This window comes from Aspergillus aculeatus, assembly GCF_001890905.1.
Source record: "Aspergillus aculeatus ATCC 16872 unplaced genomic scaffold ASPACscaffold_20, whole genome shotgun sequence".
NCBI lineage: Eukaryota > Fungi > Ascomycota > Eurotiomycetes > Eurotiales > Aspergillaceae > Aspergillus > Aspergillus aculeatus.
The window spans coordinates 529,775-544,138 of record NW_017962995.1 but is presented as its reverse complement, the minus strand read 5'-3'; the positions used below and the strand labels follow the sequence as shown (position 1 = coordinate 544,138).

Here is a 14,364-nt window from a genome sequence, read left to right as displayed (position 1 = left end):
AGCCATTCATTACATCGTCTCCACAGCCGAGGCCGAGGTCCGGGAGGTGGGGAAGAGGAGAGAACAGAGAAGGGAGTAGTTAAAGAGGAGGCGAGTATGCGTAACCTATAGATGGCTGTTTGTTTTGGATGCCTGATGATTTTTATTAAAAAATCTGATGTCATCCACTAAGCATGTTAGCTCAGGGGAAGAGCGCCGGGCTCATAACCCGGAGGACCCTGGATCGAAACCAGGACATGCTAGAATTTCTTTTTTGTTTATTTTTGCCTACCCTCTTTGTATCCCTCAACTTGTCTGCTTTCAACTATTTGATCATCATCTTCAAATCAGACAGGCGTGTTTCGATATGGCTTTTATCGCTCTCGCTTTCTTGCATACTGCTACATAATTTATTCAAGCCCTTGCAGTGGATGGGGGTCATGGCCAACTACCCGCTCATGGCTATATATCCCGTACTCTACGGTGTAGACTTCATACTAGGATACTATCCCACCGCGATCAAGAAGCCACACCATCTCCAGTCAATCCATTACCCTAAAAAACAAACAAACTCTCATACGTATTGACAGTACGCGACACAGTTCGATCATAGTTTCCCGTATTACCAGGCAGATCGAACCATATCCAGTAAGCAGCCACCCACTCACTAGCACCGACCAACTCGGGCCAGCCTTCCGTCGCCTATCATTTGAGCATGCCTCGAGGGGCCAAAAGTACCTCGGCAGCACGTTAATGCAAGTAAGCGGCCCACTACCGCTAACCGTGGAGAACCGTGCTGGGTGTTTCTTCAAGCTAGTCTGGCAAACTTTGGAACCATCTCCGTTCATTTTCCAATCCAACCCCTCCACCTCCCCCACGGTCAGACCACGCGAGAGTGAGACCAACATGGAAATCATGCTACAATCGCCCTGTTGACTACGTATCAGTCGACCGTAGGCTCCCAGGCCAATGAAATCAGGCCCGCATGTCCGGGTTGATCCGTCTTGGCTCACTGCTTGGCGCCTCTTCTATAGGTGGTAGGGGACGGATTTGGTTATGTTGGTTGCAGGTTCATAATATATTTTGACTAGGTCAATTGCGTATGGAACAAGAAAGAGCAGAAGACGCGCCCAAGAGATATTTGCGCTGATGCGACAATATTAAACGTTGGTCCATCGGACATCATTGGTCATTCATTTCAAACCGATAATGGGTAAAGTGAAGCTGTATACCTCACCATGAGGTGGGAGGTTATACAGGACATGAGAAGAGAAAGAAGTAGAGAGTCAGAGGAAAGAGTTCTTTACAAGGTAGTCAGCAGAAGGAAGGCAATGGTGCCGAGAGCCCCAGCCCCATGCTTGAAGGCAGCCAGTCGAGGAGCTGCACCAGTGAATACTGGCGACACACTTCCTTGTGTACTGCTAGGTACCACCGATCCTGGGAGGCCACTCGTAGAGGGCTGAATGAGAAGTGTCGACGAAGGGCGAACATCTCCGGCTCCCGCGGTTCCAGGTTGGCTGAGAGGTGCCTGACTCGGGGATACAAGAGCAGTGGATGTGAAGTGAGGGATTACATTCACCGAGGTCGAAGATGTACCGAGCCCTGTTGACCCTCCATGGACAGCATCGACACCTGCAGGATTGCCAGGGTGAATGCCTGTCGCCGCTGCCACAGTGCTTACAGGCACCGTGACGGTCACCGTAGTCGGCGTCGGCCCACACTCGGTACAGACAGAAACCGTGGTTGTCCAGCCAGACAGGGGGCCTGAGACCGCAGTCGGTGATGTCGGCTCCGATGAAGAGGTGATAGCTGGCCGAGTCAGAGTAACTGTAGTCGGTGTTGCAGCACAGTGTGTGCAGACCGTGACCGTCGTAGTCCATCCCTCGGGAATTTCAGCAGTCGTGGTAGAAGCCTGGGAGGCTGAAGCGCCCGTCACCCTGGCGGGGAAAATGGCTGTGTCAACACCTGGGGAACCTGCGACGCCAGGGATTGTGGCGGGGGCAGTAGCAGTGGCAGCTGCAGCGGCAGCAGCCGTGACAGGACAGTAGGTGGTCGTGTAAGTTGTAGTGATGGTCGTGAAACCCTCGGGACAGATATCAATGTACGAGGTCACAATGATTGTGGTCGTGGTTGCTGGTTCCAGCGCAGATCCGGCGGGCGATACAGAAGTGGCCACAGGGCCAGATGTGATACCCGGGGTAATGACAGTAAAAGCAGCACTATCGGTGGATGTAGCACTAATAGGCACTGTTGTTGGCTTGCCTGCCTGGTCTGACAAACTACTGACAGCGTGAGTTGTGCTCGACAAAGAAGCCGTGCTTCCATGGTCAGGCTGACTTGAAACCGTCAAAGTGCTTGAGCTCGCCGTGGAACTCTTAACACCAGACCCATGAGGGTTTCCTGAGTTTGCGGAAGAGGACGCATCGCTACCGGAAATAGGAACAGTGGTTGCACCTGCGCTCGAGGAAGACTCCGTGCCCGACGTAGTGCCGGCGTGCGTAGCGGTCGACACCGATTGAGTGTTAGAGAGAGCGGAGCTTGGGATCGTTCCTGAGACCGACAGAACAGAGCCACCGGGCTGCACTGTTGCAACTGTCGAAGCAGTTGTGCTAGATTCAATGGACGGGCCTGTGAAGGTGCCGGTTTCAGAAGCGACGACTGAAATAGCCGACGTGGCGGAACCTTTAGCGGAGCCCGAAAAGTGAGATTGACTATTGAAATTAGAAGTCTCCACACTAGAGGAAGCCGAAGCCACAATGCTGGAAGCTCCAATAACCAAGCTCGAAGGCACAGACACCCCCGAGGTGACAGGTGAGCCTGCCGAAGAAACCACGGAGCTCGAGATGAGCGAAGTAGTAGACAGCTGTGACGCACTGGGGGACACCTGGCTGGATGCACCAGGAATGATGGAAGAGCCCAATGTCTCGGAGATTCCTGGAGTAGCAACGGTTGAAGTGGATGGCCCTGGAATGACAGGTCTGCTCGTGACCACAGAGAAACTAGACACCGCAGGAGGACTCAGCACAGAGGAACTATGAGCCTCATGAGAGCTGGTAGCCAAAGACGATGTGGCGACAACGGGACCAGAGACCAAAGTCGAGCTGGCGGGCGCGCTGGACGCGTCAGGCAGGGTGGAAATGACAGGACGGCCTGTCACAATAAGAGGGCTAGAAGCCGGAGACGAGCTTAGAACAACAGAGGAGCTAAGAATCACGGGCGAGCTAGAGAGCACAGACTTGGTGGTAATAACGGGTGTCATAGAGGTGATCGGGGAGCTGGAGACCACAGGGAAGCTGGTAGCCACAGAAGAGCTAGGTGCCAAGGGAGTGTTGGGCACCACAGGGGAGCTGGCTGAACCGGAAGAACCTGATACTGTAGGTGGAGCAGAGACCACGGAAGAGCTAGGCACCACAGAACTGACCGACACCACAGGAGTGCTCACGCCTATGCTAGCAACAACAGAGCTGCTTGTTATCACAGAAGCACTGGACACCACATGGCTGCTGGACACGGCAGATGAGCTCGAAACAACGGAAGTAATGCTCGACGGGGCAGAAGATCCCGAGCCAACAGAGTTAGAAACCACGGGGGCACTAGACACCACAGAAGGAGTAGACACCGCAGGAGGGCTTGAGATCGCAGACTGGCTAGAAATCGTAGACGGGCTAGAGACCACGGTGGAAGTAGGCACAGCCGAAGGAGTCGACACAGCCGAAGGAGTCGACACAGCCGAAGGAGTCGACACAGCCGAAGGAGTCGACACAGCCGAAGGAGTCGACACAGCCGAAGGAGTCGACACAGCCGAAGGAGTCGACACAGCCGAAGGAGTCGACACAGCCGAAGGAGTCGACACAGCCGAAGGAGTCGACACAGCCGAAGGAGTCGACACAGCCGAAGGAGTCGACACAGCCGACAAAGTAGGCACCGTGGAAGCAGTAGACGAGACAGAAAGAGTGGGCACCGCGGGCGTACTTGTGGCAGTATAGGAGGGTGATGGCGTAGGCGCACTGCTAGAGGGCAGAACAGTGCTTGTCTGAGGAGGAGCAGGGTCGAGAGCCACGAGAATTTGCTTCATCACGTCGGCGAAAGATTCGTCGCCGAATTTATTCTCGTCCGAATACGTCGCTTCCCAAACCATGATTCCACCAAACGTATCGGGAAAGCGCGCCATATACTCGGCAACCAGCAAATAGGCCTCCACGGGGGTGATGTAATAATCAGGGCTGGCGGCGGCACTCGAGCTGGCAGGCAATCCGACATAGAGCTTAGCGTCCGGGTTACCTCCTGCTTTGATGACATCCACCCATTTGTCAAAGTTGAAACCATCTACCGTGCCTTCGACATAGTCACGGGCGGAGCAGCCTTGAGTGTTATAGAACTGCACCCAAATGAAGTCGAAGTGGGAGTTGGCAATCGCGTTGTCAAGTTGCAGGTCAGGTATCGAGCATTGAGGCGCACCCGAAATGTAGAAGGTACGACCTTGCTGTAAGGAGTAGTGATATCTCAGTCGGTTGACCATTGTTGCGTAACCTTGAAACATTAGAAGTGAGCTTTGAAGATTGCGGAGCCTTAAGAAACCTACCGTAATTGCCATTATGCTCAATGTCAAAGTCGAAACCATCCACGACAACATCACCAAAAGGGCGAGGACCATTGTTGGACACCCAATCGTCGGTCTTGGGACCAAAGGCACCCCATAGGAAGTCGGCAAAATTATTGGCAGAGTCCTCCGATAAGATTTGCTGAGTGGCGGGATAAGCACCACCCAGAGACAGGAACACTTTCTTGCCCGCAGCCTGGCAGATAGGAATGTCTTCCACTAGCTGGTGGCAACCTTTGAGCAGCTCCGTTGTTAGGTTGCCAACCGTGTAGTAGGTACCATCGCACTGATTGCCGAAATTGCTTCCTGGCCAACCGGCAACGCCTTGGTCAGGAAAGATATTGACGAAACCAAGGTTGATGATATCCAAGGAGGTATCTTCGCAGAAATGGCTCAGACGTTGCTGATCGGTTCCTTGGCCCTATTTTCAAGCGGTAAGGAAGATGTACCATTTCCAATCACGAAGAAGCACATACATAGTAGACAGCAACATTCGACTTCGATTGAGGATCGAAAGCAGAGACCAAAGGAGTGACAGCTGATAGAGCAGCGAGGACGGTGACAAGTTGGAACACCATGGTAAAAGAATGTCGACTGGTGGAGACAAGAGAGCCGCTCAAACCAGTGAAAACGAAGGTCGGATTGGTTCAAAGAAAGGACGCAGACACAAGTCCGCTTGCTTGGATGGTCCCCGCAAAGCAGATAGAGAGGGATGACACGAAGAACATCTCGAGAAGGGGGAAAGGGCAAGACGAAGTAGAGTTATAAGCGCGAGCTTGCTCTGGACCTTAGCCTCCTGGGATAGCTTTCCATGCCATGTCTGGCTCACCATTGGCCACGATGCTGGTAAACCGTTCATCGCACGAATACAGCCGAAATTAGCATGCGGAGTCAACGCCTTGGCGGGTGCAACCACATGCCTGGACCGCCAGCTTGAAAGTTCCTAGTTCGGTCTTCAGTGCTTGTGGGCTATGCTATTTAGCACCTTCTTTGGGAGACTAACGGTGACGCTTGACCCCTAGGTCCTTTTGTAGGAGAATAAAATAAATCAAATCAAATAAATCTTGACCCAGGCATACTCCATCGGGGAAAACGGATGGATGCCGTGGTGTAGCCTCAAGGCAGCAGCAGGCAGCAGACTGCTCTTCCGCAGTACCTGCCTGTAGAGCCGCATAGGTGGCTAACTTTTTTGGCCATATTAGCCTCTGAAAAAGTGGGCGAGGAGAGCCAAGCAATGCCGTCTTACCATTTTTGCAAGCCTCAAGCGGAGAGTTTCCATCATCTCAATCTCTTTGTAAGAGCCCAAGGAGGGGCAGATGGGTAAGAGCCGAGGGTTTCCAGTGTTCCACTGTATCTAGCGCCACCATAGTGTCGCTGAGATCCAGTTGTAGTTGGAGTAGCCCGTGATGGGTTCAGTCATAGCTCGTAGTCAACTGTACGTATGAGAAAAGGAGTGGCTCTTGCGAGCGGCGGATAGTTGTATTGCCGGCTAAAAATGACCTGGGATGACAAGGGAAATCGGTTTTTGGAAGGCGAGAGCAAACGAGGGTAGGTGGGGTATGGACCCTTTGGGTAGTGGCAGTCTTAGCGTATAGGATGGATGGAGGTTGGAAAGAAGTCTTGATCTCAAGTCTCCAGGAGTCCAGATGAATACTAGCCTGGTGAGAGTACTTTCAAAACAGGACTAGCCGGGGTCACGGGTCCATGTGGCAGTTACTGGAATAGGACTAGTGAGGGAAGGGAGGTCGGCCATTTCTGACTCAGGCACACCAATGACAGCGGTTCGATAATAGATACCAGAATGCTAAGCTACTAGTAGTCTAGTAGTCAGCCTCCATCCGTGCAAAATTTCGCGGACCCTCCGCCGCATCCGGTTTGGTGTCCACCGTCATGTCCACCGTCTCTGAGAGGCTTAGAGATTTAGTTAGAAGAGCGATTTATACGAAGACCCCATACCAGATACTGTAAGCAGTAACGACCTAGGTAACATATTGTTGACTTTTGCCTAAAAGCTCGGTCCTAACGTGATCCGTGGAAACGATCTGCCCCTGAGCCGGACACTGTCCGGAGATCACCGGATCATCCGATCGACACCACCTTTTGAGGCCGTTGATTTTCGCTGTCAGAGAAAGACAAACTTCGATCAACAACATGCAGAAAGAGACTAGAAAGTTCTCATCTTGACAAGCACTCGAGTTGAAACGATCAAGGTGATTCAACATGCGCGTATCCCGAACCGGAGACATGAGCAGGAAGTGACTTGGCCCCTCCTCGCCTCCTTCTGTCTAACTTTACTAGTCATACTTCGGCTATGTTAGCTTAACCAGAACCAGCGGCGCTAGTCCCTGATCCAGAGAGGGCACCGAACGAACACCGCTCACGGACCTACACTAAGTCACTAACAATCAATCGCCTTTCACTTTCAGGCTTTCACACAGACCCTCATTCCAGATTAATTAGAGAGGGTCCTCCTCGCCCAGCCCTACTGGAGCGTGCGGCGGATAGTGCAAGAAACTAGTGCAATCAAGACCCAGCGCTAACCTCGACTGATTCCTGCGAAATACCCGACCTCGCGCCGTGATATCCAGTCGCACTCACTTGTTGTGGTGGCTGCATCGATGAGGAAATTACGCCTGCACAGACACACATCCAAAATATATTATTGCCTGGCACCATGCCGAAGAATCAGTTGACCAGTGCCCCTAAAGAAGCTTTCACCATAGCCTGCAGTGTCACTCCCAGCAGCGATGGACTGACACGGCCGATATGACCGCTACTCCCGCCGACTCTGTATGCTGAGCACCTTCGTCCGTGAAGTTGTGCCACCAAGCCTGGAGCATGTACATTTGCCCCCTTCGATGCGCTTGTAATCATATTCACCGGTTTGGAGGGGGCTTTTGCTTCTTTGTGATCCAGGAGACCCTCATTCCCCTTACACAAACGCTGAGGCTCCACAGCCGAAGCCTCTCATTCACCCCAGGAGTCGCAGCGTCATACTATTTGCTCTAGCACAATAGCAAAAGGGACCGGAAATTAGACGCCGGACTGGAAGTGTACTAGTCTACGTTGGACAGAACTGGATTCGGGTGCAACAACCGAAGCCACTGTGGCTGCCGGGGAGCAGTTTCCGCTGCCATTTCCTACATCATATTTACTGAGTGGGGATACTAAAATTTGAGCCCAATTGTGCTCTCTAGCACCATACGAAAAGAGTAAAAGGGTGAGTACTAGGTTGCTTCACTGGCCGCAGCACTTCCACTTGCCGGTATGCCGGGGTCGGCATCATTAATGGAAGCGAAGAAGCGCCCGCTCACGGGGGGTTGCGGTGCAGAACAAGGGGACTGGAGACTGAAATGAGATCGAACAAGCACTGAAAGATCCGACGGGTGCTTGAGTAGTTATAGAGGCACGGTATGTCAGCGTTCTGATGTGCCATAGCCAAGCCCGCAGATGTTCGCACCAGTATTCGAGGGATACTCGTGCTTGTGTGCCTTGTCGTCAATGAGAAGGTACAGATATGACTTTGGAATTTGAACTGTCTTCAACTTCGGAAACAGTGGGATCCAATTGTGCTCCAAGGTCTCCCCAATTTCTCATTACGTGTAGCTGATCCTGAGGAATAAACACGACTTCTGCTGATCGATGTTCATGTCGATCCCAGAGGTTGTTCTTACATGTCCGTACTTGAAGCATCTAGCGGGTATTCCCAGCATTCTTTGTTCAGACATACCGGTCACACCATATAACAAACACCACCCATACCTTCCAGATGTAACCTCAGGTTTGATGATCCCAAATGTCCGAGAAATCAAGGACCCTGGTCCCGAGATTGGCCTGGTCCACGCATTTCGTGGGTGGGACAGAACCTGCATTCAAGGATATCAAATGTAGCTGAAAATCGGGAAGTCCCCCCTGTTCCCACGTTAGCACAAGCGATGCTGATGATACGCGCAAAAGGGCTTGGAGTAATCCCTATCGCGCCGCTTGGAAAGAGCTTTAGACTGCGAAATAAGATTGTGTGGGACACGAATGCTATTTGGGTGACTGATCGGGCCTGGGACAGGCGACACGAATTCTCAAAGGTAAGTGTGGTACTTATGTTCTGACGGATATCTAGTCTCTGGTGATCTTAGTAACCTACACGCAAAAACATGTAAGTGTGCCCAATATATCTCATATTGTCTCATGTGGTTACCACCCTGTGTGATGCAGAAGACTCGCGGCGTGAACATCTCCATTTATTAATGCTGGATCTTGACGGAAATCTCTAATTTGAACAGTCTATTTGATACTGAGACGGGGCTACAGCAAGACCAGCCAATGCTTACTTGTGCTCATTCCAGAAAACCTCCTTCAACAGGTCGCACATCAATGTAATGGACCTTTTCCCTTCTTTCAGAACAGCGTCCATTGCCAAAAACGGATGGGGCATGCCCCTCATTATTTGCAAATCCACTGGTACGCCTGCCTTCTGTAGCTTCTGCGCATACTGCTCTCCCTCCGTCCTTAGCACATCCAATTCCCCCACCATGACCAAGGCTCTCGGCAGAGCAGACCAATCTCCAGTGTAGAACAGAGGACTGGCCTCCGGGTTCGCCCAATCCTTCTGGTCAGGCAGGTAATGCTCGCGGTACCAGAGCATCTTGCTCGCTGGTAGAGCTGGGGTGTGTTCGTACTCGCGGTAGGCGTCGTTGGTAGATACCGAGGCGGTGTTGTCGGTCACCGGCACGGACAGTAACTGGGCCTTGAAATGAACGGGCGGCGAGAGAGTGAGGGCCTTTTGGGTAATGATGCAGGCTAGGTTTCCGCCTGCGGAGGAGCCCCCTGTTGCGAGAATCTTCGTGTCAATGGGGAGCTGTGTCGGACCGTCGGCCAGCAGCCAGAGAAGGGCTTCCCAGCAATCATGGACGGCGGCGGGCCAGCGATGCTCGGGAGCGAGACTAGAGGGTCAATCAGGGTGCGACTCTCTTCGCATCGGTGAGCTGGATTGATGCATACCGATAGTCGACAGTCACTACTACGCAGCGACCTCGGTTACAGAGATTTGTGCACACCGGATTCTCCGTATCGATGTTGCCCAACACCCATCCGCCTCCGTGGAAATACAACATCAGTGGCCATCCGCTCGCTGGTGCTGTGCCTTCCGGGATAAAAGCGCGCAAAGGAATCTCAGGTCCCCCTGTGACACGGCGACCAATGCGCAGGTCGACTGTTCTCCCAACGGGGAGCAGAGGACCTCCGCCGGGGATCAGGACCCCGCTTGTACGGGAAGCCTCCACCGGCTGGAGATGAACTTGTTGTTTGTCGATTACATGCGTATTATAGAAATCCACATATTCTGGGTCGAGCTTGTTGACCACGGAGGGGTGAAGAGGGTAGGGTGGTTGGTCGGCCGGGCTATGACTGATGGACATTGTGAATACGTTATGATGAATGCTTGGGAAAAGGGTACGTGCACTAGACGCGTGGAAGTTGGCGGGGAACAAGACGAAGTTTATAAATACTCAATGCTTCCGTTTATCTTGATGGGCAGCAAGCCCGTGGTTGCATGAAGGTTGCATTTTCAAACGCAAGGGAGCAAGAGAGGAGTAGAGCAGAGCGGGGGTGAGAACACAAGCCGGTTTATCAGGGTTTCTCTCCTCGCTGATACGAGCCAGCTGTTCACCCCAAGGTGCTCAAGGCCAACCCAACCGTCTTCCTCTCCAGCATGGTCGATTTTGCCAAAAAAAAAAAACCATACAGCGACGTGAAGCCTTGTCGAATGTGCCTTATCGCTTCAACTACTCCCTTGAGCTGCGAGCTGGTGGCTAATAGAGACAACTCAACAACACAGCTGCGTGGCTCTTTAAGGCCGAGCTTTTGAAAGCAGACGTGGAGATCGAATGCATGGCACACTTGTAGCGGGATGTGATCAATAATCCACTATCTTGCCGTGTCTGATAGATTGATAATCGCACCCAAAGCTTTCTGAAGAGTTTGTGGAGCTATTTGAATTGTCGAGCCTCTTTCGTAATGATTGCGGATGATGGCTGGATTATCTGTCGTTGTTATCGGCCTCGAACCTCATTATCTTAGATCTTATCGGGAGCAACCTGAGCCTGGTCCGTAGTGTACAGTTGTAACCTTGGAGCTTGGAGTAAATTACCCCTCATTCTGAGCTCCACCTTGCAAATTGTCTTGAGCCCCGCAGGAATTGACCGCGTCCCGACGGTGGTTAATTCAGCTTTGAAATTCGGGTACCTGTTGCAAGAAGGTGTACATAAATGAATGGTCTGGCTGGTTTACTGCTGTTGTCCGATGCGATAAGATAAAGAATCCGGAGAATGGAAGAGACAAACGGAGTAGTTCCCTGCTACTCTCGAGTCATACATTCACAATAGAAAGTATCTATCCAGCTCGCTTGTTATTCGAGATTCATAGACGAATCGCTTAATCGATGATAGTGATGATTTAACACCAATGCGACAACTCAAGGGACCTCATTCTACGCGAGAAAACATCCATAGTTCTTCAGCAAGCTGGTGGTGGCATGGAATTCCGATTGCCCTTGCAGCCATCCATCCTCCCAACCCCTTTCTCAATTTTTTGATAAATTGCATGGATGGCAAATCAATGTAAAGAAAAAGAAACAGATGAATGGATGGCCTGAGTGCCTGAGCAGCAGCACAAGCAAGCCCTTGCCCTCCCCTTTCTTACCCATCACGTCCCGAGCCCTTTCTTTCCTCCGCTGCCTCTGCCTCTCCCTCTTTTTCTCATCCCCTCATCCCTAGAACATCCCCGGTAAATAGCCCTAGATTCTACTTCTCATCCTTCATTCAAAGAACTGAAGTTGTCTCACTGCTCCTGTCTCAATGTGTATCAATTTTCACCAAACAATCACTTAGCTTGCACACGATGACGGCGTATCCCTCGCAGGGGTGTCTGAGTAGAGCCAGGTGATGCAATTCTGCGCATACGAAGGGCTGCCGATGTCTACGCTCGATCCTGAATCTTGATGACTTGTAACCTTCATTGAACTAACTCACGATAGACTCTGAAGCCCCTGAAAAATGGAATGACTAATCATGGTCAGCTTCTACTGCAGTACAGTCCAGGAAGTCGCCCTCCCTTCTCGGCCGGACTCTTCTTAGTCTACATTCCACACGATGAGACTATTGTCTCTTCTACCCAAAGAGAAGCTAGAGACAGCCTTCTTGCAATCTAGCTGCTCCCCTCCATCTGATCGGAGATGGGCATACCGCTGCCCATCCATTCCGACCCCTCTTCGCGCGTCGACGCGCCAGATGTTTACCATCTTCTCCCCATTTAGTTCGCCGTAGCCCTATCTTAATATCTTAAGTGGACCTTCGTTTGGTGGTCGATTTTCTTTTACACCTTTCGGCACCAGTCGCCTGATGTGCTGCTAGAGTTGATCTGATCGCATTGCCTCGTGGGTGCCTATCAACGCGTGGATGTCCAAGCTTGATTGCCTCGACGTGTTGAAGCTGTGCATTGCAGCCTGCTGCTGCTCTAACCACGAACCCAGCCATGTCTAGCCACTATGTGTCTGCCAGCGCAGAAGGCGCGTGGGTGAAACGCGCGATCTTCGTCTCTCTGTACGCCTTACTGCTCGAGTCTCTCATCGAATGGGGGATTGTGATCTGCCTTTATGTTGAACGACACGTGGATGCGAAAATGACCCCTAGTCTGATTCTCGCTCTAGCAGCAGTAAGTCGTGAAGCACTCTCCTCAATATCAAACGCTAAAATTGGGAATTAGTCCTTCTTCATTGTGCCGCTTGTCGTCCTACACAGTTTTCTTGCCTGGCAGTACAACAAAGTAGCACGGTTTACAAGCCAAAAGGCCATGCTGCGGATTGTTTGTAGCTGTGTGTTAGGGGTTGCAATTGTCATCTCGATAGCCGCCGGTGCTACAGGCCTGGTGGTTATTTCGCAACATCTACTGTGTCTTGCCGAGGAAGGCAACGACAGCTTCTGGAAGACGGGCGTCAGCTGTACACTTTATCGTGCATCCATCATAGATTCGATTGTTTCAGTGTATGCTATGCTCCGACTTCGCTGCGTGGTTACGTTTACTGATTAAGATGCAGCATAACGTTGTTTCTCTTCTTTGGCTTCAGACAACTCTGCGGACGCCCTTATGATGTCTCATTAATGGGCATGTATACACGCCAGCCTTCATTTTCAATCTGCGATGACAGCATTCTCAGCAGCTGGAGCACGGAAAGTGACAACAGCCTAAAGAATGACATCTACTATGTGTGTCGGCGTCCCGACATCACATATGGCCGAGGGCTCTATATGTCATCAAGTGATAACACCATCCCAATGTCCACAAGCATTGAATACCCGAACATTGTCCACCACAAATCCCACCGAGGGTTCGAGGCTGAATATGACTCGGACACAACGGATATGCTATCGGGTACCACCCTTTCACCGCAGGAAACTTCTACAAGGAAGTTGCCGGTCGTGATGACTAGCTCGGATCTTCTTTCGTGCGTTTCGCGCACGCCCACCGCGGCGACATTTAGCTCTTATGGTGACCATTCTAAGCAAATGGCTCCGATAGAGTTACCAGGGGCATCGCCTTTCACTTCCGGACACAAACGACAAAAATCCTCCGCGTCGTCTTTGCGACGGCTGCTGCCCAAGTTATTTTTACAACCATTGTCAGCAGACCCTCAAATACGTGCCCTTGCCGACTCGACGACTGAAGCAGATGTCGAAAAAGGAGCCTTAGTGGCTGAACGCCCACCAACCCCGAAGAAAGAGTATGCTCCTGGGCATCCACTGGCTTCAGCTCCTGTGGAAAAACCTTTGCCAGCCATTACAGCCGAAGCTCTCACATTCGAAGCAAATCAGCTGCGAGCAAGAGCCCTCACACGATCTGTGACCATGAATTCAGCCGATGCACCCGAAGTCCTCGTGCCGGAACCCTTGAATGTACGCCGGTCCAACACTGCGCATACGGCTCCTGTTCCCAGGAGCGCATATATACCGTACCAGGGAGCTTTCACCGCAACCCCTCCGCTCCCGGCAGCGCGCCCGAGCCTTGCCCAGGCCTCTAGCTACAGAGGTGTACCGATTGATCGTGAGGTGGCCAGCCGGCAGAATTCCAGGCGCAGCAACCGACGACAGAGTCAGGTGTATCAGTTTGAATCCTCCCAAATTCCGCGGCATACTCAAAGCCAGCACCAGCCTCATCACAATCACTACGGTCGTCGATGGTATCAGGAGCACAACCGCCGCATGTCTTCATCAACCCGTGGAAACGACGCTGAACTGACATACTCAAACCTGCGTCGTCCCCGCAGCAACACATATGGCGGTCTCGCCTCCGCGCCTAGCAGACTAGACAGTATCCGCGAAACGGGCACATCTGTTGACGAAGCCCCGGAGAGCTACCTGTCTGAGGCGAATGCGTATCGCGATACAACTCGAACGAACAGTGTCAGTGGACACTAGAGCCTGCGGGTCAGGCTGTTCATTCTCATCAAAGAGCTACCGTCTCCCTAATCTTCGATTCTCAATATACATTTTGTATCAACCGGTCTTTCCAAACCTTTTCTCGTCTTCGTACTTCTGAAGCTCACGACCCTCAATTGTATTTGCCGCTGATTTGTTGTACCACGATCTGAGACATTTTGAAATCCCATACCTAATTCTTTGATTTGCACGAATGGCAACAAATACATTAACGGAGTAATCTGCTTTAGCTGAGCGCGCATTCAAGCTCTGATAACAGGAGCCGAGAACATGGCGACTCCTTGTCTGTACACGCGA

The 14,364-nt window shown here is 51.8% G+C and overlaps 3 protein-coding genes and 1 non-coding gene across 4 annotated transcripts; 2 read left to right on the top strand and 2 right to left on the bottom strand.

Annotated features, from left to right (window-relative positions):
• Window positions 1–170: 170 nt before the first annotated feature.
• Window positions 171–242, top strand: ASPACDRAFT_t297. Its single transcript has one exon. It is a non-coding gene; the product is annotated as a tRNA-Met (tRNA).
• Window positions 243–1,282: 1,040 nt separating this feature from the next.
• Window positions 1,283–5,157, bottom strand: chiA1 (class III chitinase ChiA1; the record flags this gene model as incomplete). The annotated part of the gene is made up of 6 exons (XM_020200176.1): window positions 1,283–1,891; window positions 1,961–2,351; window positions 3,099–3,622; window positions 4,004–4,509; window positions 4,562–5,000; window positions 5,056–5,157. 6 exons carry the CDS (start codon window positions 5,155–5,157, stop codon window positions 1,283–1,285), a joined length of 2,571 nt encoding a protein of 856 aa, XP_020051866.1.
• A 3,638-nt stretch (window positions 5,158–8,795) lies between these two features.
• On the bottom strand, window positions 8,796–10,313 carry ASPACDRAFT_126992 (uncharacterized protein). The gene is made up of 2 exons (XM_020196991.1): window positions 9,578–10,313; window positions 8,796–9,519 (listed from the first exon to the last, which is right to left on the bottom strand). The coding sequence occupies exons 1-2, from the start codon at window positions 9,991–9,993 to the stop codon at window positions 8,904–8,906; spliced, it is 1,032 nt and encodes a 343-aa protein (XP_020051865.1). The 5' UTR covers window positions 9,994–10,313; the 3' UTR covers window positions 8,796–8,903.
• Window positions 10,314–12,187: 1,874 nt separating this feature from the next.
• ASPACDRAFT_1883518 (uncharacterized protein) lies at window positions 12,188–14,139 on the top strand. Its single transcript, XM_020198335.1, has 3 exons — window positions 12,188–12,286; window positions 12,338–12,615; window positions 12,669–14,139. Exons 1-3 carry the CDS (start codon window positions 12,254–12,256, stop codon window positions 14,044–14,046), a joined length of 1,689 nt encoding a protein of 562 aa, XP_020051864.1. The 5' UTR covers window positions 12,188–12,253; the 3' UTR covers window positions 14,047–14,139.
• Window positions 14,140–14,364: the final 225 nt, after the last annotated feature.